At 37.2% G+C, this 20,158-nt stretch overlaps 1 protein-coding gene across 1 annotated transcript; it reads right to left on the reverse strand.

Moving 5' to 3' along the window:
- Positions 1–13,460: 13,460 nt before the first annotated feature.
- Positions 13,461–17,874, reverse strand: LOC133764318 (olfactory receptor 4A5-like). The gene is made up of 2 exons (XM_062197986.1): positions 16,976–17,874; position 13,461 (listed from the first exon to the last, which is right to left on the reverse strand). Coding segments are annotated over exons 1-2 (900 nt in total).
- Positions 17,875–20,158: the final 2,284 nt, after the last annotated feature.

Consider the following 20,158-nt stretch of genomic DNA (forward strand, 5'->3'; position numbering starts at 1 on the left):
CTCTCTGCTGTGGCCAGGGAGTGCAGTGGAGGATGGCCCAAATGCTTGGGCCCTGCACCCCATGGGAGACCAGGAGAAGCACCTGGCTCCTGCCATGGATCAGCGCGGTGCACCGGCCGCAGAACGCCGGCTGCGGCGGCCATTGGAGGGTGAACCAACAGCAAAGGAAGACCTTTCTCTCTGTCTCTCTCTCACTGTCCACTCTGCCTGTCAAAAAAAAAAATATGTGGGAAAAGGACAGATTATTAAATAAATGAATATTATTTCTACATGAAACCTAATAAAATTGCACAAGTTGTTACTACCACAAAAAGGAATAAAGTAAAAATGGATTAAAGATTCAATGTAAAACTATGTAAGGCTTATATTTGATTTCAAATCAACAAATAAGATGGCTGCCTACATTCTAGGGTGGGAATATCTTCTTAATAATTGAAATGCAAAAAAAAAAGTACTTCACAGCGTTAAAATTTCTTAAGAATTTAAGGAAGAACACAAAGTCAATAGACAAACAAAGGTGTTTTAGAGAACATATATAGAGACGTCTAAAGTACACAAAAGAGAGGGCTGAACATTTGGCCTTGCATTTCAGACACTGGTTAGGGTACTGGTGTCCCATATCAGGTACTTGAATTTGACTCCCAGCTCCAGCTTGTGGTTCCAACCTCCTGCTAATGCAGACCCTGGGAGACAGCAATGATGGTGCAAGGTGTTGAACTGCCACCAACCACTTGGGAGACCTGGATTGGGTTTATGGCTACCAATTTCAGCCTGTTGGTTGTTGCAGGCATTTGGAGAGTAACCAGCTGCAGATTACATTTTTCTCTCTCTCATCTATTGTTTACATATCCATCTATCTCTACCTCTGTCTTTTTAATTCTCTCAAACACATAAGTAAATTTTAAAAATTTATCAAGATCTTCCAGGGGCCAACAATGTTGCATAGTGTGTAAAGCTTTCACTTGCAGTGCCAGCATCCCATCTAGTTGCTGGTTTGTGTCCCAGCTGCCCCACTTCTGATCCAGCTCTCTGCTATGGCCTGGAAAAGCAGAAGATGGCCCAAGTCCTTGGGCCCCTGCACCCACGTGGGAGACCCAGAAGAGGCTGCTGGCTCCTGGCTCTTGGCTTCCTATTAACCCAGCTCTAGTCTTTAGGGCCATTTGGGGAGTGAACCAGTGGATGAAGGACCGATTCTCTCTCTCTCTCTCTCCCCCCCCCCGACCTCTGCCTTTCAAATAAATAAATAATTTTTTAAAAATGCACTGAAATGGCAGCAAATATGATAGAATGTTGAAATGCATTTGTAAACAGGAAAAATGCAAAATAGAAAGCATATATTACATTTTATCTACTGGAATGACAGAAAAAGTTTCAAAAGTGATAATACTCATGAATTTTAAAAATAAAAAGGGTATTATACTACTACTGAAAATGCAAATGTAAACAATCTTTTTGGAAAACAGTTTAGCAATTTTGTTGAAAGTACATATGTGTGTTTACATTTTATGGCAACAAAGTGCACTTTAGAATGTAGCCTACAAAATTCAAAGCCCTTGTACATAAGGCTATATGCATTACATCATTTGTGGTATTAACTAAAAAGTCATAAAATAGCAAAAACAAAATAAAATGTTAAATTGAATTCTACTCATAAGGAAATGTTCGAATAAAATATAAAAATTGATTAAGTGTAATACAGATATTTTAAAATAATTAATTCCAGCTTTTCCAGTACTTAGATAAATTCCACACAAGTCTTGTTGAATAAGAAAGAAATAAGCATAATATGATATTATTAAAAATATGTATGCCTTCTTAGGTTGTATATGATTATATTATCATGAGAAAACATGGAAAACAAAATGTGGGTTTTTTTGTAAACATGGTTCAAGTTGTGCTGGTGGCATGAGAGAAAAGCAGGTGAAGGGGTGAAAATGATAAGAGGGAAAAATTCAAGCCAAGAAACAGGGAAAGAAAATGGGAGGCAGGAAGGTAGGAGGCAGGAAGGAAGGAAGGAGGGAAAGAGAACAGAAAAAAAAAGACACACACACATAAAAAAAAAAAAAACCCTATAGCATAAACAACATCAACATTCATCAGCCCATTTACATTTAAAATAATCCTAGTATGGATATACACTTACTTTTTATCTGTTGATACTCTCTCTTTTTTTTTTTTCTTTTTTTTTTTTTTTTAGTTTTTGACAGGCAGAGTGGACAGTGAGAGAGAGACAGAGAGAAAGGTCTTCCTTTGCCATTGGTTCACCCTCCAATGGCCGCCGCGGTAGGCGCGCTGCGGCCGGCGCACTGTGCTGTTCCGATGGCAGGAGCCAGGTGCTTCTCCTGGTCTCCCATGGGGTGCAGGGCCCAAGAACTTGGGCCATCCTCCACTGCACTCCCTGGGCACAGCAGAGAGCTGGCCTGGAAGAGGGGCAACCGGGACAGGATCGGTGCCCCGACCGGGACTAGAATCCGGTGTGCCGGCGCCGCAAGGCAGAGGATTAGCCTACTGAGCCGCGGCGCAGGCCTGTTGATACTCTCTACAGTCTGACCTCACAGTATGTGGATTTCCTGTGTTGCTAACTATAGACTACCCCCCCATTCGCAAGCACTAGATAACCAGTTTTGTATCAATCTGAAAAACAGCGTTCCTGCAATTTTGTCCTCCATTCTCTATGTCACTATTTTTCTCCCTATATTTCCCCATTGTCTTCATATTTGTATATCAATATACATCTATTTTAAAACATTTCTATCTCTATGTTTAAGTAGCCATCTATTTATATTTAAACATATCTTTAAGTTCAAAACAAAATCTACTCTGTCACCTCACCATCTCTTTCAAGCAAACACACAACCTGATTTCTGCTCTTTACTTTTCTGGGTCTAATAGTCTATTGCAGCCCCCCCCCCCCTTTTTTTTTTACTTGACTTTTCATTCCTATGAATTAAAATAATATTTTGCTCACTGAAGTATTTGAAAGCCATACACTTAACTTCTACAAGATGCTATATCATCTTGTACTTGCTAACACACTAAACAATGCTTGGATAGAATATATCAGTTGTTTCTATGAACTAATTCACAAATAGCTTCCCATTAATATTTTCCCCAAATTCTTACACTTGGACTTAGTTATTAAGAACACTTATATCAGAAATGCAATTTATTATAATATTTTATAATATTAAAGTATTCAAAATACTGTTAAAGAACTGAGTAGGTCCACATGTATTTCAGCAATCCCAAAGAACCCTTAATATATCTGATAATTAGAATCACATAGAAAATTTGAAATACATGAGTATTCACTCCACCTAGTAACTATGGAATAACATAAAGCCTAGGGCAGAATCTTACAAATAAATGCACTTTCTGGTATACTTGCCTAAGAAGACAGCCATTCAGTCCATTCACCTTCTCGCTTGTTCTAGAACATAACAGCCTTTTACACTGACCCCATGTCTATGAGCACAGACAGCAGAGGAGCACATGCACCATCAGTGGTGCTTGAAATATTCTCTTGTGCCCAACTCACTGTATGTTTGCAAGGAGTCTAATTCATCTCAGTCTTTCAGAAAACAAAAAATTATCTTTTAAATTTCTGGAATTTTCAAAATGAATATCCAAAATATCCTGTAACCAAAAGAAATCCAAATGTTGATATTGAACAGAGATCCAAAATTTCGTTGTTGAGAAAAGTGGTCCTAATAACAAACAAGTGTAAAATAAGCCTTTTGGGGTTTAAGTGAACGTTAAGAGAGACAGAATTGTGAAATAAGCCTGACCCAAACATCATGTTTTCCTTAATTTGTAGCTAATACATAAAGTACAAAATAAGTACTTTGAGTAAAATTGAAATATTGAGATTTTAAAAATATCATCAAATCTTGTAGTCATTAATGTTAATAATTTACTTTTAAAAAAGAATTGTGCCTGTTCAAGTAAATATTTGCAGTTTGTGTTTTATGCCATGAAACTGAAATAATGAAATGGTCTACAACATTTTGATTCTCAGTCAGTTATGCTGACCTGTTTTCACCTAGCCTACTTGAACTTCACATTGTCTAAAGGTTGGTGAATAATTTTAACCCTTTTTGATCATGTTTTGAGTCCATGATTTCGACTACAAAAGACACTCATGAATATCAGTATAAGACAGCAGTCTCTGAGATGTCTGTGAACACTTTGTCTACATTTGAATTATAGCAGTCTTGGTGAGTCATTCAACTGGTGCATCCCTAAGGGTGAGTCTTCTGTAATTAAATTCATTGGGACCTTAATCATAATTCTGGGGATAGAACTGAGGTAGACTGCACCTCCAGAGATGCCACATGGATACTAACTACAAAGATCAAGATTTAAGGAAACATGCCCTCTTGGGGGTGAAGAATATAGAAGAGAAACTTGGGGTCACATAGCTGAAGAATCTAGTCTGGGCAGAAATGAAATATGTACTATTCATATTAAAATCATGCCTTGAAAAATGGGCAAACATTGAATGTGCAAGTTTAACCCATGTCTTTCCAGACATCATCTGAACTGACACTGAGGACAAGGAAAGTTAATTTCAAAACAAATCATTGAAAGCTTGATCCAAGCACAGAAAAATCAGCATTCTCTCCTAAAGGGAAAGATCCTGAGTTTGTTATTTAGTTTTAAGCAGACAAGTTGGTAGTACATGTATTAGTATAGGAATACAGAAAAGGAAAATAAATGTAAAACACTGCGTATAAAGCTCAAAGTGATCACAGAACGTTCTAAGAGTAAACAGTATGCCCGTATGCTGACCTCTCAGACATGTTACCATACATTTCTAAATACTTAAAATAATACAGAGTGCATACATGAGAATCAGAACTCAACAACAATTAGATAACGAAAATAAAACTGAATATTTGCCAATTAACTACTAAGAAACCTAACTAAATTTGAAGCATTATAATCTACTGGAATATATTTTATTGGGAAAAACAGTTGCAGCAGGTAATGTTAAACTGCTTTGAATATTAGCCACATTTTTAGCAGTGCGATTAGTATTATTTTTATCATTTTAGATCTATTGTATAAATGACAAAGAGGAATCCTATGGACTGAAAGTGTACAACTTTATATTGGTTGTAAAATGATTGCAACAACTAAACTAACATATTCATCACATCACAAAGTTAATATCTTCTTTCTGTCACTTAATTTTATGTTGAGAACATTTAAGATCTATCCTTTTACAGTGTCGTTAGCCATGCTATAAATTAAGGGGCCCAGCATGAAGCTAGAATTGTACAAAACACAGTAAATGATTTATCATTGAGAAATTCTTTGGAAATTGTTTTTGATTTCTCTTTTGAATGTTGCTCTCTGTTCCTCTCGAAACACCAATGGAAAAATTGAGACAACAACTTTAATGAGCACATTTTTGAAGGAAATTACCACAAGCCTCTCCATTGAAGTTAAAATCAAGATAATGTTTCCTCTATCCACAGTTATTATGCCATGTTTTCCTATATGAAATAATATAATGTTATAATCAGGAGGTATATGATACAAAATATTGTAAATAAGTCCTTATTTAAGATTATATTTTTATCTAGCTAAAATAATATATATATATATATGTGTGTGTGTGCATATATATATATATATATATATATAGTAAGGGTGTTCAGTACAGTGAATTAATTCAAAATTAAACTTTCTTTAATATTACCCAAAATTATTTAGAAGATATATGGTAGAGAAGTATCTTTAATTAAGGTAACCAAAATTACATAATACAAACTCAAATGAAAATCTGAAAGACGGGGAGAGCGGCAAGATGGCGGAATAGGAAGGGAGCACACTATTAGTCCGGGGGAGAGACAGGTTAATAAAAGTGGAGATACTGCAGGGTCAAGGAAGAGTAGGGGAAGAAACAGCAGAGGAAACTCTTCTGGAACTAGTGATTTACAGTGGACCTGCGTGGAGAGCGTGGGAGCCCAAGTTCGGGACACCAGCAGCAGACTCAACACACCAGCGCTGGAACGCGAGGTGAGCCGAACCTCAATAGCCCAAAACACCAGCGGGCAAGCAGAAAGAGGAGGCTAGAGGGAACGAGGCTTGAAACTCCGTGGGGAAATGTTCACCAGCCTAACTAGAAGAGAGAGAGAGAAAAAAAAAGGTGACCGATACAGACACGAGTTTCTCTCTCTCCGCTCACCCCTCAAAGGCGAGCAAGACAAAGAGCAGGCGCCATTTTGGACATACGTCATAAGCAGGGCGACCTCAGGTCTGCACCGGCCCTGAGCCTAGCAGAAAAACCTGACTCTGGGGGGAGGGGTGAAATAACAGGAGATTAGCATCTAACTTGGCAACCCAGTGGGAGACTGCAGGAGAATTGGAGCCCACACTGAGGGCAGCACAGATTCCCTGTGTGGTCCTTGGGAAAGAGCTTCAGATCTCTGGCTCCTGTGGGTATATCATTCACCTGTTAACTACCTCCAATTACGTTCAGCTGTGCGGAATTACTTCCCTTTTGAATCAAAAAAAGAAAAAGAAAGAGAGATTTACCACACCTAACCTGGGAGTGTCATCTGTGACACACCCTCAACCCTGAGGAACCAAACAGAGCTCTCAGGCCACACTCATCTCAAGCCTCTAAGGCTCCACCAAAAGCACACAGTCCACTTAATATAGAGCCATAGTGTAACAAGAAAAAACACCACAGTGAAGAAACCAAATATCTCCAACATGCCAAAGAACAAACGCAAAAACCGAGGTAAAAAGACAATGACAAACACATTAGAGAGCCTTAAAAACAGAATGGGCGAAGCAGAAGAGAGAATATCAGACTTAAAAGACAGAGAACAGGAAAGGAAACAGTCAAATCAAAGAAAAGAAGAAGAAACTAGAAATCTAAAAAATATTGTCGGGAATCTACAGGATACTATTAAAAAACCCAACATTCAGGTTCTAGGAGTTCCTGAAGGCATGGAGAGGGAGAAAGGATTAGAAGGCATTTTCAGTGACATACTAGCAGAAAATTTCCCAGGTTTGGAGAAGGACAGAGGCATCTTAGTACAGGAAGCTTATAGAACCCCTAATAAACATGACCAAAAGAGATCCTCACCACGACATGTTGTAATCAAACTCACCACAGTGAAACATAAAGAAAAGATCCTAAAATGTGCAAGAGAGAAACGTCAGATTACTCTTAGAGGATCTCCAATTAGACTCACAGCAGACTTCTCATCAGAAACCCTACAAGCTAGAAGAGAATGGCGAGATATAGCCCAGGTACTAAGAGAGAAAAACTGCCAGCCCAGAATATTATATCTTGCAAAGCTCTCATTTGTGAATGAAGGTGAAATAAAGACTTTTCATAGCAAACAGAAATTGAAAGAATTTGTTGCCACTCATCCTGCCCTGCAAAAGTTGCTTAAAGATGTGTTACACACAGAAACACAGAAACATGGTCACCAATATGAAAGAAGGTAAAGGAAGGAAACCTCACAGCAAAAGATCACAGGAAGCTCAATTTCTCTTTGACATAGAATTAAACTCTGATGCTCTGTTAAAGCAATGTGTTAAAGTAATCTATTATGTTCTCTTGATGTCTGTTACATTCTAATTGTTCAAAAACAGCTGAATTTTTATTAAGAGCTATGGGTTATTTAAATATGTGCTTATTTTCAAAGATTTGAATAATCACCTTGTAGCAATGATCAAATTTGGTCTATGTTATGTCATGATTTTAAGGAATCTTATTTCAACCAGATATTTTGGATTTTGAGCCTTCTTGGCATTCTTGACAGGCATTCAAAAAATCAAAGTTTCAAACAATCTGGACTCTAAAATTTCCAGTAAATCTTGGACTTTGGTTTTTCCAGTTTGGGCCCAACTGAAAAAAATTGAAGGACCTATGTCTCTCATCTTATAGAGACACCAACTAATCAGTCTATTTGGATTATATTAGAAGGACTGTCAAGATGTGATGTGGTACCAAACTTTAAGTTTCTATAATGGAAAATGCTATTAATACAAATGTTTGAGAATTAAAAAGTCTAATGATCTTGTGTTACTAGACATGATAGTTATCTTAATGAGAAAGCCCCAGAGGCCTAACGTGTTAAATACTTGTAAAATCCTACAGGTGCTTTCAAAAATACTGTGAAGTAAGCAAGTGCCTCTTGTTGGTTGATGAGTTTATAATTTTAAACATGGCGACTTAAAGTCTTTTGTCATCCACAGTTATATTTGATTTGCTGCTCATAAAACTAAAGCGTTGTTGGTTCTGTGTTTAGCTGTCCTCCTATAGGTTCCTATGGATTTTTTCCAGCCACTTCTATTGTATTCAGTACTTTGGGATGGCTCTGTAAACAGATGAAGCCAATAATGTATTAACAGTACCAACTGAGAGAAAGTATGGTTAACTGAGGTTACTAAAAACAAAAAGCAATTCAAATCAATCGGCAATCTACAAAAAGAGTTAAAGATTTTAAAAGCTATTATTAAAATTGCTATATTGGTCTACTATGCTATGTTATATGTGTGTACATATTGTATGTCCACATGGGGAAATTTTATTAAGAGTTTTATTTTAAATGGCTCATAGATAAGATTGTCCATAAATTTAAGCTGCTAAAATCAATCAAAGATACATTTTAATTTGTGTGACCTGAATCTGTGTATCATATGTTTTAAACGTGTTGGTAGAAAGAAACTAAAAACATTTTATATGGTTGTGTTTAAGTTTACTGGTTAAACAAACTACACCATGTTAGATATTTAAGAGGTGTTTTCAAATACATGATTCTTAAAATTTATAGAAGGCATTGGACCTTCTGGTAAATGTTTTCTTAAGTTGTTATCTAATGGTTGAAAGTGTTTGCTAAGTATTCATGTGATATTGCTATTGTCAGCAAGCGATCTAGGACTTGCTCCCTCATTTCTCTATTCTAAGCCCAACTTGTTCTTTCATTTCTCTCTTTTCAAGGTAGGAAACTAATTCTATTATGAAGGAAACTGTAGGACGCACAATTTAATCTTTAGAACTTATAAAAGAGATGGCTAACATTTTTCTGTAATAGCATAGCCAAAATAAGAACTTAAATAATAATCTCATAGCTAGATTCACTTCGCCATCAGCAAAGTAAACAGTAAGTAGAAAAAACCTCTCTTTCAGACCAAAGGGAAAGAAAGTTTTAAAGTGAGAATATAATTTTCCTCATGGGCATTGTCTACCTTAGAAAAACTACTACAGAACATGCCTGTGACTATAGACTTGTAGTTCAGGGCACCGAAGATTAGAGATGGGACATGGGCGCTCCCTTGACTTGCATCCTCTGGTCTGCTTTAACACAAACCAGGAGGAAAAGAAAGCTTGGCATCAGAAGCTATGGGTGGCAGGCCTATTAATGGCTGATCTGTACAGTGATCTGCCCTCAAGGAGACCCAACAGGCCAGTCCACTGCAGTGGCTTTCAATGTGGTAAGCCTGGGCTTCAGCAGAAGTCAGCTTGTGAAGAGCCCTGGCAGCTCTGCCAAGAGTTGGATCACTGGAAATGGACTTGCCCTGGAGTCGAAGGATGCCCAGGTCAGAGCCACAGATCTTATTGGCTCTAAGCTGAAAAGCCCTTCACTCAGCCCAACTTCCAAAGTGACCACTGCAGCTGAGGGGACGGTCACGTAGGGTCAGCAACATTGCAGGCAGAACTGTAAATTTCTTGTTAGAGATGCCCCCTGCCTTTACCTGGCCAGCTCTCCTCCCAGGCCAGCCAAGTAATGAAAGTCAACAGAGTGCCTTCCCCTAGGAGGTTCACACCTCCCTTAGGATATACCCCATGTGAAGAGATAGATAGGTCTGGGCCTCTTAACTTACAAGGCCTAAAGCCCACCAGATTATTATCAAGCCCCTTCTATCAGGTTCTATTTGCCTCTCAATCAGAAAACTTAATTGTAGCTTAGACAGCACCTTTCTTAGCTCCTCTAATAATGACTCTGTCCTTTGTTCAAGACCCTGTCTAGTGCACTTGGGCCTCATTCCTTTGTAATCATAACCTCTACCACCAATGGCTCTACTCTCAACCTGTGTGTACTGATGGTCCTCTTCCCCACTTAATGCTGTATAATTGTTCAAACCTGGTAAATACCACTCTTAGGATCATTGGTTACTATCCTCACTCTGTCTTTTATGACCTTGTCTAAATATGATCAGAGTCGGCAAACTTGGAATTCTTCCATAGCCTTGGCAACTCATGACGACAGCCTAGGGTGGTTACTGGCGCCATAAACTAGAGTGTCAATTTGGTGGGTCAACAACAGGAGCCACTGTGCACTTGCTCCTCATGTGGGATCTCTGTCCTTAATGTGCTGTACATTGTGATTTAATGCTATAACTAGTACTCAAACAGTATGTTTCACTTTGTGTTTCTATGTGGGTGCAAACTGTTGAAACCTTTATACTAAATTGATCTTCTGTATATAAAGAGAATTGAAAATGAATCTTGATGCAAATGGAAGGGGAGAGGGAGCGGGACAGGGGAGGGTTGTGGGTGGGAGGGAAGTTATGGGAGGGGGAAGCCATTGTAATCCATAAGCTGAACACTGGAAATTTATTTCATTAGATAAAAGTTAAAAAAAAAAGAGAAAAATAAGAAAAAAAATCTGAAAGACTTCTATGATGAAAACAAAAGAATTGCTGAAGAACTTCAATGACCTAAATAAATCAAATTATCATATTTCCAGATAGAATCATTCAGTGTGTTTTAAGATGTTAATTATTTTCCAGTTAATTATATATTTATTATATTGCCAGTCATAAATCTGAATAGATTTCTGCATTCTTCTGAACTTACATTAGTACTAATTTGGAAATTTTTTTTATTTAAAAAAATGATAGATTTCTTTCTCGAAAGGCAGAGTGACAGAGATACAGGGAGAAACAGAAAGATAGAGATCATCCATTTAACTGTTTACTCTTCAGCTGGGGCTAGGCCATGCTGAAGCCAGGAGCTAGGAAGTCAATCTGGGCCCCCCTTGTGGGTGACAGGAACATAAGAGCTTAAGTAATAATCGTAATAATCCATTTGCTCCCAGCTCATTAGCAGGAAGTTGGTTGGAAACACAGAGTAGAAGGGACTCCAACAAGGCACTCTGATGTGGAATGTGCGCATTCCGAGCTGCATATGAATCAGCCGTACCACAACACTTGCCCTTAAAATATTTTTAAATAAGATTATTGAGTTGTATGCCTTTAACCAGATTTTAAAATCTACCTACATGAATTAAATAATGGGGTAATGGCTTAGGAATAAACAATTAAGAAAAGGAAAACAATGTAGAATAGATAGATAAATATCTGGGCATTTTTTAAACTACATCAGACTAGAGAAGAAAGTTGGATTTTTTTAAATGTCTGGAAAATTGGTTTTAAAGCAACAGAATACCATTAAGAATGGTAATAATATAAAAACAAATAACCCAGTTCCAAAGGGACAAATGATCTGAATAGTTATTTCTCAAAAGATGGCAAACAAATCACAGACATATAAAAAAGGTGCAAGATCACAAAGAATCAGAGAAATGAAAACCAAAATCATACTGAGGTATTACCTTAAAGTTTTCATATGCAATCAAAAAAGATCCAGTACAGCTGAGGCAGAGCTGAGCAAAAATATTTTTTCAGATTGAATCGGGGCATCACAATACCTCATTTCAAAGCATATCACAAAGCTAAAGTAAATAAAACAGCATATCATAAAGCTAAAGTAAATAAAACCAGCACACAGAACAATGGAACTGAATAGAGAGCCCCAAAGCTTATCCACACACATATAGTCAACTGACTTTTGACAAAGGTAACAAGTGCATACACTAGAGAAAGCCTTTTCAATAAATGGTGCAGGAAAAACTGGACATATATGCATAGAAGAATGGAATTAGATCCCCATCTCTCACGACATACAAAATATCAACTCAAATTGGATTGAAGATCTAAATTTAAGACCAAAAGCAGTGAAATTACTAAAAGGAAATGTAGGTAAAATACTTCAAGACATTGGTGCAGGTGATAACTTCTTGGATAAGATTTCCCAAAAGCACCAGCAACAAGGGCAAAAGTAGAAAAATGAATGGCATTTATTAAAAACTGACAAATAAGAGTTGGAGAAACAGGAAGCCCTGCACACTCTTGGCAATATCAGAATAGCCATTATGGGGACAAGTATAGAATTTCCTCAAAAATTAAAAATAGAACTGCCATGCGATGTAGTATTCCTACTTCTGGGTATACAGCCAAAGGCTATAGAATGAGTATTTAGAAGAGATGTCTGCAGTCACATCTTCACAGCAATAGCCAAGCTATGCAGTCAACTTAAGTGCCCATCAACAAATGAATGGGCAAAGAAAATATGTGCACAGTGGTAAATCATTTAGTCTTATAAAAAAGAAGGAAATCCACATTTACACATATATGAACAATGGAGATTATGTTGAATGAAATCAGTTAGGCATAGAAAGACAATTACTACTTGATTTCACTTGTATATGGGTTCATAAAAAGTGTAGAAATATGATTACCAGAAGCTAGACTAAGGGTGTTAGGTAGATGTTGGTCAACCGTCACAACAGTTTAGTTAGATAGGAAGAATAAATTCAATACCTCTACTGTACAACATGGTATCTATAGTTAATAACAATGCAGCATAGTCTTGAAAATGGTTAAGAATGTACATTGCAAGTATTCTCACCACAAAACAGCAATAACTAGGTGAGATGACAAATATGTAAATTAGTTTGATTTAGGCATTCCTCAATGTATACATACTTTAAAACAACATGTTATCGCCGGCACCATGGCTCACTTGGCTAATAGTCCACCTGCAGTGCCAGCACCCCAGGTTCTAGTCCTGGTTGGGGCGCCGGATTCTGACCCGGTTGCTCCTCTTCCAGTCCAGCTCTCTGCTGTGGCCCGGGAATGCAGTGGAGGATGGCCCAAGTGCATGGGCCCTGCACCCGCATGGGAGACCAAGAGAAAGCACCTGGCTCCTGGCTTCAGATCAGCGCAGCGCGCTGGCCACAACATGCAGGCCATAGCAGCCATTTGCGGGGTGAACCAACAGAAAAGAAAGACCTTTCTCTCTGTTTCTCTCTCTGTCTAACTCTGCCTGTACAAAAAAAAAAAACAAGTTGTATATCACAAATCTGTAGAATTTTCATTTTTCAATTTCAAAAATTTGAAAGATTTAAAATTAAAATAGTTATTATTAACCAAATGTATCAATAATGGGATTTTTTTTTTAGTTATGTTGTTTTCTTTTCTTTTTTTTTTCTTTTTTTTTTTTTTTTAAAGGCAGAGTGAACAGTGAGAGAGATAGACAGAGAGAAAGGTCTTCCTTTTGCAGTTGGTTCACCCTCCAATGGCCACCGTGGCCAGTGTGCTGCGGCCAGCGCACCGCGCTGATCCGAAGCCAGGAGCAAGGTGCTTCTCCTGGTCTCCCATGCAGGTGCAGGGCCCAAGGACTTGGGCCATCCTCCACTGCCTTCCCGGGCCATAGCAGAGAGCTGGTCTGGAAGAGGGGCAACCAGGACAGAATCCGGCGCCCCAACCGGGACTAGAAACCCGGTGTGCTGGCACCACAGGCGGAGGATTAGCCCATTGAGCCGCGGCGCAGGCCTCAATAATTTGTTTAAAAAATAAGATAATTAGCCTAGTGAGCCGCGGCGCCGGCTAGCAAGAATGTCCCCTCTAAACTTTAGATTTGCTTGCTTCTCAGCTCCCACATTCTTGAGGATTCCAGTAGTTGAAAAGCTGCTCCCCACGATGCTAGGGGTGGGTGGGGAAGCAGAAAGATGCTGTCTGATGTGGCTGTATCTTCATGGCTCGCTGGCTTCATACAGGGAAACCAGTCTTTGATGATGTTCTCCTTACCTGCCTACAGTGCTCTACCCAATAAGAAAGAATCCCCCAAAAAGCAGTAATTTGAACTTTCAACTGCCTTTTATACTGTGGCCCATTTTGTTAATAAAACTTATTTTTATAGAAGCAAAAAAAAAATAAGATAATTAAGAGGAACTTGCAATACACATAAAATTACAAGTAAAGAACTAGAACAAAGGAATTCTGATGAACCACAAAAAATTTATAATAATAGGAAAACAATTGATAGAAAAATGCAAATGCATGTTTAATAGAAGTTTGAAAATGGAGGATTAAAAAAAATAATGTTCAATAAACAAGAATACACTCAAATTCAGTATCAATAAAAAATCCAAATTAAAATTGCAATGTATTCCATCTTAAAACCATTACATTAGAAAAACTATCAAAGAGCTTGCAATAGCAGACATTGGGAAGAATGTAGAGCAATAAAATTGTTATGTACTCTTGGTAGGGGTGTAACATAATAATATAGAATTTGGAGGGAAAATGCTATCATCTGTAAAAGTGAATGTATAAACATTGTACTTAGCACAAAATAATTTCTTTCAGAACATCCATAGCAATACTATGTGCTCTATGAAAAAAATCTGGACACAATTCCTATGACCATTAATTAGATGGCTACACATCATGTAGTATAGTCACACTTGGAATAAAACACATCAAGCAAATGATGAGACTAAAGGGACATGGAGGGGCCAGCACTGTGGCACAGCAGGTTAACGCCCTGGCCTGAAACGCTGGCATCCCATTTGGGCACTGGTTCAAGACCTGGCTCTCCACTTCTGATCCAGCTCTCTGCTATGGCCTAGGAAAGCAGTAGAATATGGCCCAAGTCCTTGGGCCCCTGCACCCACGTGGGAGACCCAGAAGAAACTCCTGGCTCCTGGCTTAGGTTCAGCGCAACTCCGGCCATTTTGGCCAACTGGGGAGTGAACCATCGGATGGAAGCCCTCTCTCTCTCTCTACCTCTCCTCTCTCTGTGTATCTGACTTTAAAATGAATAAATAAATCTTTAAAAAAAATAAAATAAAGGGACATGGAGCAACATAACTGAATCTTAGAAAGTTAATACATGGATCAATATAATATTCAGAAAAATGCATAGCGTATGCTTTCAATTAAGGACATGAATAAGAAAAAACTAAACAACATATTTTAAGTATACATACATATGTAGTTAATTATTTGTAATTATGATTCAAAAAAGTTTAGCATGCAATCACCTATGCAGAAAGATGGATGAGTGGTATAAAAAAGGTACACAGGGGCCGGCACTATGGCTTAGCAGGTCAAGTCACTGTCTGCAATGCTGGCATCCCATATGGGCATGGGTTCGAGTCACTACTGCTCCACTTCTGATCTAGCTCCCTGCTAATGTGCCTGGGAAAGCAGTGGAAGATGGCCCAACTGCTTCAGCCCCTGCTCCACATGGGAGACCCAGAAGAAACTCCTGGCTCCCGGTTTTGGATTGGCCCAGCTTCAGCTGTCGTGATCATTTGGAGAGTTAATCAACAATTGGAAGATCTCTCTCTCTCTCTCTCTCTCTCTCTCTCTCTGCCTTTCTGTAACTACACCTTTCAAATAAATAAATAAATCTTTTTTTAAAAAAGGTACACACAGGTAATTTAAAGATAATAATATTATTGGTAAGTAGCCACAATGTTTGGAAATAAATTGTATATGCTTTGGATATAATATACACAACTTAATGATCATAATAAATAATGTAACAATTTTAATTAATAAAAGTTCAAAACTTGTTTTTCAATCAGAATATAAACTAGTGTAGCACATTAGGTGTCTAGGCTTGCTCATCTTATTTTGTATCCTCTACTATTTTTCATCCTCAATTAATATACAATATCAGGAATATAGCCAATAAAATCATGCTACATTTGGATTCAAGCTAAATAGTTAGATTTTAACTACTCTTACCACAAAAAAGTGAGAATCTACATGAGATGATGAATGTGTTCCTTAGCTTCATCATAGTAATGTTTTCACCATGTATACACACTCCACTTTATCAGACTGTATACCTTAAGTATACACAACAAAACTGTGTTAAACAAATAGAAATAAATGAAAAGTAACTCTTCCAATCATTTGTGATGTTCCAGTTTGGATTGAAAAAATTCTGTCTTTCTACTGGTTTCTGATGTTCCAAGTTGGTGGCTAAGATCCTTTTTTAAGTCCATAAAATAATGTATTTATATTAAATGTAAATTTTAGGAAGTATTGCACCTTAGGCCAAGTAATATTTCTTTACCCATATATTCAGAATCATAGAAACAAAATAAGAAGCTTTACCTATTTATTACAGAAAACATGCATATAATAACTAGTGAACAAAAAATCATAAAAATATATTTACGACATGTCTTACAGTGGTTTCCTCAAAGTATATATCCTGTAATCAAGATTTGTAATGTTTTCGTCATCAACAACATGCCTTTTAACAAAATTGTTCACTGGTATTGTCCGTGTCAAAACACAACATCATCTGCCTGATGATGATCTGACAGAGTTCCTTAAGGAATAGAAATATTCTGAAATGAAATTCATCATGCAGCTACCAAAAGTTGATGTGCTGGTAGAATATTTAACATTAGGATTTAAAAATAACTCTTTTAGTCTCAGAAATTTGTTCCCGTTAATAGCAAAATTCCTTTCTCATTAGTTTTGTGATAGTAAATTTTCAAAAGTAGATCTTATTTCTCTTTTGAAATGAATAATCAAACTTCTAAATCAAATTTCAATATAAACTGAAAAACCAAGGTTGTAATGTAAACTAATAGGACAATACATGTGCCTCTTACTCACTTTACAGAAAAGTTTCTATAAAATTGATTCCAGTCTCAAATGATAAATTGTTCTACTTTTTTATTGTTTTGAAAAAACAAAAGCATCTGACAGAACCAGTTGAACTGTTTACCTCATCCATGGTTTGAATTAAGGTGTTAGAATTTCCTGCCTGCTTGTTGTTTTAGAACTTACAACAAATATGTTCAGTGTGGGAATCATTCTTATCCTACCTATAGTTAACTTTTGACACCAGAGTTTCCCCATAGCACTTTTCATCTCTGAATTTCTTAAGGTATATATTAAAGGATTCAACATGGGAGTCATAATTGTATATACCACAGTCAAGAACTTATCAACAGGAAAGTTGGAAACAGGTCTAATATACATGAAAATACAGGGAACAAAAAACAGCACAATCACTGTGATGTGGGAGCTGCAGGTAGACAGGGCCTTGCGCCTTCCTTCCTGGCTGTGAGTTTTAAGGGAGCTTAGGATGACTCCATAGGAGATCAGCAGAAGGATAAAGACCGCCATACAAATGGCTCCACCATTGGCAACCACAGTGAGGCCTATGAAGTAGGTATCAGTGCACGCAAGTTCCAATAATGGGTACATGTCACAAATGAAGTGGTCAATGACATTGGGGCCACAGAAGGGGAGACTGTACACAAACACAAGTTGAACAAAAGAATGCATAAAACCTCCAACCCAGGCCACCACCAACAGAAAGATGCAAACCTGTCGATTCATGATGGTCAGATAGTGCAGTGGCTTACAGATGGCCACATAGCGGTCATAGGCCATCACCACCAGCAGGAAGACCTCAGCACCACCAAATAAGTGTTCTATAAAGAGCTGACCCATGCAGGCTGGGAAGGAAATAGTTTTCTTATCACAGAATAAGTCTATGATCAACTTGGGTGAAATGGCAGTAGAATAGACAGCATCCATGAGGGACAGATAGGTAAGGAAGAAGTACATTGGGGAACTAAGAGAGGGGCTGGCAACAACCGTCATCACAATCAGCATGTTTCCCGCCATTGTCACAATATAGATGAGTAAAAACATGACAAACAGTGCCTTTTGCCCATTCCGATCCTGAGTGAGGCCCAGAAGAACAAATTCTGTGACATTGTTACCATGTCCCATTGATTCGTCTATAAATGCTTATTTCCAAAGTAGGAGCTCAGGAGAATAGGACCTGTAATGAAATCGTGAGCAGGACTCTGAATCCATCATGTCATGAGCACATCTCCATCATTATATCTGCTACACTAGCTTACACACAGAACACATTTCCTTAGTAATCTACTGAGTTCCTCTCTGAAAGAGTTCAATAGGCCTTCCCTTGACAATGCTATTTCTCCTTCAGATGATTTTTTTGGACCTAAAAGAAATAGTTTCTATATCTCAGGCTCAACAGATCTTCTATAAAGGATTAGAGTCAAAAGCAGAGCAGCCATTCATGCATTTACTACTTCTTTGATACATGTCACTCTTTGTAACGAAGTCAGCAACAACAAACAGGAAAATGAATCCTGTTTTCATAGAACTTACTGTATAGTTGGGAAAATACACTCCAAATAAGTAAATCAACATAGAAACAGACTTTGAGTGGGGATTTTTTGTGGTGAATGACTTGAAGCCACACTGTATTGGAATCCCCACTTGCAACATCCTGTCTCTGTGGCCTTGGGGAGTTAATGAACCTATTCAGTTTCATTATTTTTTAGGGTTCAGATACTAATTATTCTTTACTTTCATCATTGTTGTCTTGTTCACAGAGAAGTGTATAGAACACTGCCTGACAACTGGCAAAGAAACTTCGTGCTCCCGAATGCTTCTCTGTGCACTTTTGATCAAGACTAATAATATTATCTCTTTCAATCTAATAAGAATCACACAAATTGTATAAGTGATATACCTATAACTTGGGCATAACATAAAAGCATGTGTGTGACTACTAACATCTACACAGGATGGAACATGCCTTAATAGAATCAAGCAAGAACATAACACTCACATAGATTTTTGTAGCAAGGAAAGACATATGCAGAAAGGGTCTGAGATTTCTTTAGAAGCCAGCTCTGATGAACTTTCTGCATGTTTCACTCACATTGCTACTTTCATTCACTTCAAGATTTCTGTTATTATTAAAGCTGTAGACCAATAAAGCAATATCTAATGAAGAACATAGAATATGGTATAAACTATATCCATATATCCCACATTTTATTTTCTGCAATGTATAGTCATCATTACAGGCTTTAAAATAAATATTACACTGAAAAGTTTAATTATTTACATGTTAGTAGAGTATTTCAACTATAAACTATAGTCTAATATTTAAGTTTACAATGATTTTATATCATAAACCTAAAAAGTAATGCAAATATGCTTCCAACTTAAATCCTTAATGTTTTTTAAAACAATGTAGTTTCTTAAGAATATGACCTTTAAAAATAATTCTGTTATAACAAATAAACTCTGTATAGTACTTTATAATTATAATTTTATAAAATGCCTAAGTGGTGATAGTATATGTACTTCCCTGAGCATGAGTTTTATATATATATATGAATGAGTCTGTGTGTATAGCATATTAACATGTGCTGGTATAATTTTAAAATTCACACACAAAAACCCACATAAATTCTCTATCATAAAGTATGACTGACCAGAGTATCTAGAAAGAGTTCAAAGTGACTACAGAATCTATATTTCTAGTCTCTCATGAAAATATAAAAGTACCCTATGTACATGCCTAAAACATAAAGACAATTAAATATAATGTCAACATTCACTGTACATTCACTGTCTCACCTGCTAAGAAAATATCTGCATAGGAAAAAAAAATGCCATGTCTGCTTGACCATGGAAAATTGACAAAGTGAACCTGGTTTTACTAGCACAATAAACAAGCATTAAATTAGTTACATTAACTTTTCCTTTTTTCAATCAGTGATGGTAAAGTAAACAAAAAGAACATTACTTTGATAATTTATGATTATGTTCATGTACTCATCTTCATTTTTTCCATTAATATCTCTATTAAGATGTGTACCCAAGAAGACAAAACTTAGGAGCTGACTTCCTGGAAACAGTAGAAGCAGGAATCATCAATCTTGCAGACATTTTCCTAAGGCTATTTTGTTTTTCCTGATTAAAAATATCCCTATGCCTCCCAATCTTTTTCCTAGAAATTTGAGACCCGCCACAAATTTCTATCAGCAATGCTAAATACAACAAGGAAACATAATTTCCAGGGAACTAACCATAACAAAGACATACTATGGCTTGGGCAGCAATTTAAGTTTTCAGAAATCCCTTGGGTCATTGGTCATAAAAATAATCCTTCCTTTTAAATATACAGACACAGTCTATGACTTTTACATCATCACTACTCTAAACGAAAGAGTCTACAAAACCATAA

Source organism: Lepus europaeus, chromosome 7, assembly GCF_033115175.1.
Source record: "Lepus europaeus isolate LE1 chromosome 7, mLepTim1.pri, whole genome shotgun sequence".
Lineage (NCBI taxonomy): Eukaryota > Metazoa > Chordata > Mammalia > Lagomorpha > Leporidae > Lepus > Lepus europaeus.